The sequence below is a fragment of the Penaeus japonicus genome, unplaced genomic scaffold, assembly GCF_977035675.1.
Source record: "Penaeus japonicus unplaced genomic scaffold, GWHDUDI00000001_assembly GWHDUDI00000014, whole genome shotgun sequence".
NCBI lineage: Eukaryota > Metazoa > Arthropoda > Malacostraca > Decapoda > Penaeidae > Penaeus > Penaeus japonicus.
Window position 1 is genome coordinate 16697393 of NW_028234416.1, and position 10000 is coordinate 16707392.

The 10000-nt window shown below is 37.2% G+C and overlaps 1 protein-coding gene across 1 annotated transcript in view; it reads right to left on the reverse strand.

The window, feature by feature from the left end:
• The window catches only part of LOC122244735 (uncharacterized), a 37669-nt gene that overhangs the window by 6500 nt on the left and 21169 nt on the right, over positions 1–10000 (reverse strand). The window contains exons 5-7 of the mRNA XM_086543719.1: positions 8272–8310; positions 7043–7281; positions 6416–6566 (exon numbers count right to left, since the gene is read on the reverse strand). Coding sequence (XP_086399845.1) covers positions 6416–6566; positions 7043–7281; positions 8272–8310 — 429 coding nt within the window. The remainder of the gene's footprint in view (positions 1–6415; positions 6567–7042; positions 7282–8271; positions 8311–10000) is intronic.

Sequence of the window (10000 nt, forward strand, 5' to 3'; positions counted from 1 at the left end):
TCTCAAAAAGTGATGCTTTACAATTAATTAACCGGTAACCACTAGAGTATACTAAATTTCGTTCAAACAATTTTGTATTGGTCTATAATTATAGATAAACGTTCTGCATGGTTGTTTTCATGTGGCAGAAAAAAAAGGGAAAGCAAATTAAGGGGGTTTACCTTAATTACGTAAATATTTTTAGGCTGACAACACATTACCACCGTGATTACTACGTATCTATATTAATTATTCAAAGAATTTTCATTTCACATTGATTACCATTGAATAGCAAGATCATTTGATATTGTGGTATCTTGCCGCTGTTTTCAACACGATCGATCAACAAAAGTATTCTTATAATACTGTATATCTCGTTTCTCCTATAAAAAGTTTCGAACTGGCAAAGTTTTTGTTTGGCGGTTATTTTGGTTACTTAGAAAGTCCCTCTCCCAGGCTGGGCCCGACGATACTCGCAAACATCTCGCTGATAGTCCTGATGTCCACATTTTAGCACTGTCGATCGTCATCGTAGTATTGTACAAAAAGGAATCTTTGAACATTGCTAATTGAAATGTTAGAAAATGATATGGAGCAAGTCAGTTTGAACACATTAAACAATAAATGCTAATATTGAACATGGACATTATGGGAATGAACGAGGTTAGATGGAAAGGCAATGGTAAATTTGTATCGGATAACATAACAATTTATTATTCTAGAAATGAACAACACAAACCTGGGATTGGTTTCATGTTAACTCAGAATAGGGCAAAATCAGTAATCGAATGTTGGACCCTATAAACATCAATATTATTTTAAACCAATGTTTCTAAAGATGATCTAGGATTATTTTACTGCCATCTGAACAAGCAGTTGAAACATGTAAATCTCAGGAAATAATATTAATAATATCATTATGGGAGACATGAATGCAAAAGTAGGTATCAACCATCAAGAATTTATATTTGGGCCTTATGGTTTAGGTGAACAAGATGAGAGAGGCGAAACATTGGTAGAATGATGCAGGCACTCTTACATTATGAATGCACAAGAAAAGACTACATACCTGGTTAAGCCCCGATGAGGAGACACGAAATCAAATCAATTATGTATGTCTCAGTAAAAGATTCCTTAATGATATAACTCAAAGTGTAACAAAACCAGGCGCTGATTTTTAATAGCAACCATCGTTTGTTGTCTGTAGATTTAAATGCAAGTTAAAACCTTTAAAACCTATGAAGACAGAATCAAGACTCAATTTCAAACTTTTGGAACCTAATTCTTCAATAAAAATAACTAATAGGTTTGCCTAATTAGAAACTGAAAAGTGAAATATAATATAGATAACAATTGGAAAACCTTGGAAACACTCCTAGTTGAAATTGCTAAAATGATAATTCCAAAAACACAAAAAGAAAAATAAACAATAACCGTGAAGTACGGATGAGATATTATTGTTAATGAAAAAACGAGATTTTAAATTTCGAGGAATCCATAGAAAAGTTGTTTTAAAGTGTAAAGTACCAAAAAAGATATGGTTAAACAAAAAATGTGATGAGATCCAAAATTTAGAAAAGAAAGACATTTAACAAATTCACGAAATAGACGACGGCATAGAAATGCAAGGAAATAAAATCCTTAGATCAGAAATAGAAAATGCTTTAAAGCAAATGAAAAACGACAAAACTTGTGGAGAAATGGGTATAGAAAAGGTAGGTCAACTTGCAAATGATACATATAAGTGGGATAATTCCTCAATGAATTAAAAAATCATTTTATGTTACATTATCTAAGAAAAGTGATCATCTCCAATGCTGTAATGAGTCACATTACAAAGATTGTCCTTAGAGTTTTAATGTTGAGAATACGAAATACGTACATATATTTATACATATATGTGTGTGTGTGTGTGTGTGTGTGTGTGTGTGTGTGTGTGTGTGTGTGTGTGTGTGTGTGTGTGTGTGTGTGTGTGTGTGTGTACGCGCGCGCTTATTTAAATACAATGTATATCCATATATAGCAAGATTTTACAGAGCAGATGATTCGCCGGCCTTACACGCTCTGTGGCGAGCCTGCGTCAGTAAGAGCCGACTTGGGAGTCTGCCAACGAGTGTTGACTCGATCTGAGCTTGGTCCTTACTCACCGTAATTCCAAGCCACGGAAGTGACCACCAGGCGCCAATGGAAACTTACTAGCTTGGACGGGGCTCTATCTGCCGACCACAGGGATGTGAGGCCGTCGCGTTACCACTGTACTAAGCCAGACAGCTATATTTGGGCAGGATTGCAGGTGCTTTTATATTCCCAAACCAATGTCAAGTGCCAGTTTTAAAACCAAGTCTAATTACATGATTGATTAGAAGTTAGAGTAGATTTATTTCGTTTTTAGAACAAGTTCAATTATTTCATAATGATAGTTGTAAATAGGTGCAAGGAATCGTTTTTGGATGTCTTAAATAATTCAATGTATAAAGCAAACAAATGGTATTTCCCGGCACACAATCTTAATCCGAGGACCATACGTAAGCACATAAGCACTCACACACAGCCTGCCTGATTCCACACATCAAGGGGCTGCCCGATTTATTCTGCCTTGGGTAGAGCAAATTTTTGCACTTGTATTTTTTTTTACTTAACATGCATAAACAAAACGGGTGGAATGGCCAAGAGTAAGAATTTAACAAGAGTATTTACGCAACAGCGCAATCCAGCGTCTGTATTTCTGCTAAACAAACAGGTGCTGACACTACATTCATCAGGTTACAGCGCCTTAGCAATCTTGGTCGTACTAAGTAAGACTAAGAACCAACCTTAGACACGAGGAACTGCAACGTTGGTGGATCACGCATGGCACCTGTGGGTACTTCTTATGGAAGCATCATATATGGAAAAAAAAAAACGATTGACTTCTGGACCGATATCCAAAATTTGCTATCAACCCTATTACTGTCTGGGTTGAGTGTAGATACTTTCGGGTGCAGGGATCAGGAGGAGATATGAAGACAGTAGCATGAACACCTTTACCATTAATTTATAACAATTCAACGGCACCTGCTGCCTCATAGTATTTTCTTGAATATGCTGACATGTTTGTGTTTTCAAAAAATACCTGAAATTATGGCTGCTTAAGATGTTGGGTGCTCCCCATGAAGATCCACCTGAGGCAAAATGCCCAACCTTTTACAATATATAATCTTCTTTTCAGGAAGCAGTAAACCAGAGCTAGAGTCAATGGTAAAAATCTGGACGATGAATCTTCATTGTGATGTCACCTACTAGTTAAAGTTAGCAAGGCTAATGGTGGTATTTGTATAATCATTGAACTCATCAGCATGAATTCACAAGTTGTTTTTTTTATGACAATCAATGCATTTGTTGTTAGTAGCTATCCTATTCCATGAAAAAGACTACCCTTGCAGACGTTTCCTGTATTGTGGTTCAGAGGCCTTTGCAGCGACAAGAGATTCCTTCTGTCTACATGGAGACAAGGCAAGGCAGGAAGTGACTGGATGAAAGTCGTAAATGACATCATTATTATCTTTATACTTGGTGTGATAGAAGTATTGCTGATTTATGGAAGGACAAAAACTAATTTTCTTTTATCGTATTTTTGTGCTGTCATGAACGAATACGAAACGTATAACCACCCAAAGTGACGATAATATGAAGAGGTAGGGAAGACGAAGGAAACCTGTGCTTGTGACTGTAAGTGCTACAGTAAAAGGCATCCATTTTGGTACAGGAACACATTTTAGACACTGCGTATTGTTTGAGTCACCTTCCTCTTCTCATTCTGCCTGCACATCCTTCATCGGCGGCACTTTACAGCAAGAGGTCGGTAACTTGCTATATGGCATCGCTCTCTAAAGATAGTGCTTGCTAGAAACCGTGGATGGGTGCCATTCAAGGCTCTCTTTTCTGCTGGTGCTAGGAGAGAGTGCTGCCATCTAAGTTTGCTTAGATTAATATTGTGGTAATTGTAGTAATTATGACTGCGATCGCCATCATCACTCACTCCTTACTCATAGCACGATAAAATAGCACAGTGATCCAAAATCCCCGAACGTCATATACTTTATGACGCCCATCGTCAGGCGAAAGCTCTTGTGTCATGTATGTCATGACACCCGTCCGCAATGGGTAAATGTCAACAAGTTCGTACTGGCCAATTCAGAAACAATATTTTGCGGTTACAGACGTTTTAAGGGCGGCATTGCAACTGAACATGAGAAAGTCTGTGTCATTGTGGATCCAGTAAATCATTTGGCTGAGTTCACACCAGACACGCCTTGCCAGGTCTGCATAGTCATGCAATATTTGACCCAACTCCTCCCACCTTTTTACAAACGGATGTATGAAGATGGTGGTGGAAAGCTCAAACTTATCAAAATAACTCCCGCTTCTTGACAAACAGGGAGACACGTTATGCCACCACTGAGTTTTATCTCCAAGGCCATCAGCATTTTGCATTAGTGATGGGCCAACGATCTTTGGCTCTTAACTATTAGATGAATGGGATTGAGAATCTCCACTTGCAACAATTCAAATAAAAGCATTCATTCTTCACATATAGTTCATGTGCGAGTATGAAACTGAAGCCATTTGTAATGAAACAAGAATTATTTGTTAGAAGCGAAGATACATACACTGGAATCTTGGTTGTCAACAAACAAGAGCATTTACCTTTGGTGGATTTACGTAAATAAGCATTTGAAGAAACTTTAGATCAGGGTTCCATAACGACCAATATGATCTGCAAAGTGGCCTGTGTTCATATTGGAAGATTCGTGACTTTGAACAGAATTCCAACTAATAGAGTTCCACGATGGAATGTGTTGACAGGAGTTTCTTTGGAAGCCTTGCAGAGGTGTAGACTGCAGAAGGTTTCACATCTGTTTGAAAAGCGTTGACCACACCAAGTATTGGCCCCCTCAGCCGTCTCACAGGCATTGCCCCCTACAAGAAATGACGCTATCATCATTGATAAAGAAACTCCTACAAATGTCTAATTAATAACATAGCAGAAATTCCACTGAAGTTAGTTAAATTACTAAGTTTTCAGAACACCCTTGCTCACAATTAGAACTTGTGCACCTACCACAGATTACATTGGGTTCCAAGCTGAAGGTATTCCAACAAAATATTCTAGGAAGACACTGGCAACCTCATGGAAAGAAGTAAAATAGTATCAATCCCTAAACCTGTCGAAGATACAACACAATAAGGAAACTAGAAGTCAATCTTCAAAGTTCTTTAGGAAGACAGTTGGAGAATAAAGTCATCTCTTACCTACTTACTTCTTTCTTTTTTTTTTGAGAGAGAGAGAGAGAGAGAAAGGGCAAGTACTTTTTCCTTTCCAATTTAGTTTTCTACAAATGAGATCAATAAATGCCCTCACCTCTTTGGCCTATGGAGAGCCCTATCCATAATCATCTGGAATTATCTGAGTGACGAGGATGGGTAGGAGACCCTGAGAAAACCGGCGGAAAGGGACTCTCATTGTAATCGCCATCAATTACCTCCTGAAGGTAAACAAATTTATTTTTCCATCGCAATTTGATTCTTAAAAATCTGTCATTGAGATTATTTATGTACATGAGACTATAGAGCATGTTGCTCTATAGTCTCATATACATTTCTTTTATTTATAGATTTCTGGTGCACAGACTTGTCATTGTGCTCTAACCCACCTTAATTACTACGGCTCAACTACCGCGATTCAAAGACAATCTTGGCGTCAAAAATATGTCAAAGAACATTTGCTAAGCCCTTTTAAGGGATGATGACGTCGGAAAGAAGAGGAACTTGTTTATGAATTATTTATATGTATATATATATATATATATATATATATATATATATATATATATGTAGGTATGTATGTATATATATATTTACATTTACATATACATATACATACATATATATGTGTATATGCATATATATATTTTTTTTCCCCAAGCGTTATATATATATATATATATATATATATATATATATATATATATATGTATATATATATATATCTTCTGTATATATATATATATAAAGTATATATATATATATATACATATACATAAATGTATATGTATATATGTATATGTATATATATAAATATATATATATAAATATATATATATATATATATATATATATATATATGTATGTATGTATATTATATGCATATGCATATATATATATAATATATATATATATAATATATATATATATATATATATATATATTATATATTATATACAGTATGTGTATATATATATTATATATAGATAGATAGATAGATATTTATATATATTATATATATATATTATATATATATATATATATATATTAATTTCTATTCTTTTTCTTTTTTACCCGTTTAAACATATTGAGTGTAGAGAACTGAATAAATCAAAGACCCCGACTACACTACCTTGAGTTCATCGCCTTCAATGTCGAGTGTGAAGAGGTCGATGATGTTTCTTTCCAATGCTAGCAACATGGAGTGCAATGGGAAGCATTCAATTTCAGTGCTTGTTTTCTCATTGCTGATACGGCCGCCGAACGGATTTATTTGATGGACGCTGAAAGAAGTAGTTTTCTGCTTTTATCTTTCTATATTTCCTTCTCAACACACACACTCACACTTACTCATATGTATACGCACGCACGCACACACATACATACACACACACACACACACACATATGTATATATATATATAGAGAGAGAGAGAGAGAGAGAGAGAGAGAGAGAGAGAGAGAGAGAGACATTTATTTACATATATATATATATATATATATATATATATATATATATATATATATAGAGAGAGAGAGAGAGAGAGAGAGAGAGAGAGAGAGAGAGATAGACACACACACACATGCATGTATGTAAATTATTTTGTTCATATATATTCAAAATATCGATGCACATATGTAGGCTATTTTTATAGAAGTTTAATGTCTATAAAAGATAAGTAACATAAACTGTATATATCTGGCGACAAACGGATGTATACCGCTTTCAAGTGAAATTGTAATGCCCGCTCAATATTTACTCGAAAAACACATGAGTGCATCTGGGAACGAGGGAGAGGCAGGCGTTGATGGAATACGCCTTCCTGCCTTTGGCCTTGAGTATTGCGTAAAGATTCGGGTTCGCCTCGATCAGCAGTCCTGTCCAGTTGAGCTGTTTCTCGAAGAACAAAGAGTTGCTGAGGCTCTCGCCGTCGTGGGCACCTACTTCTATGAAGAAACCGTTTGCCTGTTGAAAGTTAAAGCGATCTGGATTAGAGAACTGTTATTTTGGATAAGTATGTATTCAATTTCCCTGCTCGAGTTATATAGTAATACAGGTTATTTTTATTGAACAGATATGGAATTCAATCCGAATGAAGACATATTCTACAGAATGAATCGTTGTTACTAATCCTAGCAGTGGCCTGTCATTTGGAAGTTTAAAAAAGATTAAAGGATAATATCACCCCTCCCCTATAAAAGGTGCTAATTTGATTGGGATGCGGTGAGATATATATATAAAAATGTATCCTTATTATATACACAGACAATAAAAATACATTTATAGGAGATCATCACTAGATGAGCATATAATTGTACCTATGAAGTAACAATAACGACAGAAAAATCCACAACATACTGCTTATAAGATAACTTCAATAAGAATTAGACAAAAGCTGAAGATGAATTCGAGCGGATTTCATAATTCCCCGTTTATGGATAATTTTTTAATAGATGCCTTAATGTGAATAATCAGCTTTAGTGTTATTTCAACAAAACGTCAGAGAGTTTTTCATGATTTGAGCAATATATTGCTAATATTTCATTGCATAAATAATCACTGAAGAACAACAACAATTAATGAAAATAGCAATGGCAATCATAAACCATTGTCATGAATTTCCCCCTGGCTTCAGGCGGGTCATCCAGTAGCTTTCTGGCTTTCTTGCCCTGCAAGACGACGTAAGATTACTATTCTTCAGCGCGACTGCATTTGTGTATGTTCTTGTTCTTGTTTCCTATCTCCTCTGAATTGCCTTTCCTATTGTCCCTTGTTCTGCGTCAACATTTTCAATACTTTTACTACTAATACCCTATAAAACATTACATCTACACTATTTGTCTTGCGTTCCATACATCCTTTGCCTAACTCTCGTATCTTTTTCTTCTATCATATCATCTTAATTTTATTTTTCACTTTTTATCTGTTTCTGTTTTTCTTTTATAAGCTCTCACTTTTTCCATTTGTGTGTTTTATGGTCTTATTTACCTTGTTTAAGTTGTTGTCTGGTGTAATGGAATCATTTGGCTGGGTGTGACAAATGGAGAAATGATACCGATAGTATAGTGGTTTATGGAGAGGGTTAGTTTTGAGTGAACTGTGTTGGTGTGTAGGATGGTTCTGTAGTGTTTTGTGCGTGTTATACTCCTTTTAGGTGTGTTATGATGTGTTTCTGTATGGTTGTGGGTAGTTTGTATAATTGATGTGTGTATGTTATGTTCTGTGTTTGTAGTTCCGTTGGTTGCTTTTGTAATTGGGGTTTTTAGTAGTGTTTATGTGGTTATTGTGGTGTATGTAGTGAATGTTGGTGTGTGTGTGTGTTGGGTGTGTTGGGTGTGTGTGTGGGTGTTGTGTGGTGTGTGTGTGGATGTGGTGGTGTGTGTGGGTGTGTGTTGTTTGTGGTGTTGTGGTGGTGTGTGTGTGTGTGTGATGTGTGTGTGTGTGTGTGTGTGGTTTTGTTTGTGTTGTGTGTTTGTATGTGTGTGTGTGTGTGTATGTGTGTGTGTTGGGTGTATGGGTGTGTGTGTGTGTGTGTGGGTGGGTGGTTGTTTGTGTGGGTGTGTGTGTGTTTGTGTGTGTGACGTGGTTGTGGGTTTATGGGTGGGTTGGTGGGGGTGGTGTGTGTGTGTGTGTTTGTGTTGTGGGGGGAGTTGGTTTGGGTGTTTTATGTGTGTGTATGTGTGTTTGGGTGTTGTGTTGTTGGTGGTTGTGTGGGTGTGTGTGTGTGTGTGTGGTTTGTGTGTGTGGTGTGTGGTTTGTTGGGTGTGTGTGTGTGTGGTGTTGTGTGTGTTGTGTGTGTATGTTATGTGTGTATTTGTTTGTGTGTGTTGTGTTGTGTTGTGTGTGTGTGTGGGTGTGTGTGTGTGTGTGTTGTGTTGTGTGTGTGTGTGTTGTGTTGTGTGTGTGTTGTGTTGTGTTGTGTGTGTGTGTGTGTGTGTGTTGTGTTGTGTTGTGTTGTGTGTGTGTTGTGTGTGTGTATTGTGTTGTGTTGTGTTGTGAGTGTGTTGTGTTGTGTTGTGTGTGTGTGTGTGTGGTGTGTGTGGTGTTTGTGATGTGTGTGTTGTGTGGTGTGTGTGTGTGTGTGGTGTGTGTGTGTGTGTGTGTGTGGTGTTGATGTATATAATATATATGGGTGTGTTGGTGGTGTGTTTGTGTGTTTGTTAGTGTGGTGGGTTGTGTGTGTGTAGTGGTGTGTGTGGGTGTGTGTGTTGTTGGTTGTGTGGTGGGTTGTGTGTTGTGTATGTTGTGTGTGTGTGTGTGTGTGTGTAAGTGTGTGTGTGTGTGTAGGGGGGGTTGTGTTGTGTGTGTGTGTATGTGGGGGGGGTTGTTGTGTGTGTGTTGTGTGTGGTGTGTGTTTGTGGTTTGTGGGTGGGTTAAATAGATATGGGGGGTGTGATGGGTGTGTGTGTGTGTGTTGTGTGTTGTGTGTGTTGTAGGTTTGTTGTGTGGTGTGTGGGTGTGTGTGTATATATATATGTGGTTATGTGTGTGGGTGTGTGTTGGTGGTCTGGTGTGTTTGTGTAGTGTGTGGTTTTGTTGTGTGGTGGTGTGTGTGGTGGGGGGGGGGTGGGGGGTGTGTGTGTGTGTGAGTGTGAATGTTTGTGAGTGTGTGTTTGGGGTGGGGGGTGTGTGGTGTTAGGTATGAGTAATATTGTGTGTGTAGATGGTGTCGTATGTGGGTGTGGTATGTTAGTGTGGTGTATAGTGGAGGTGTGTG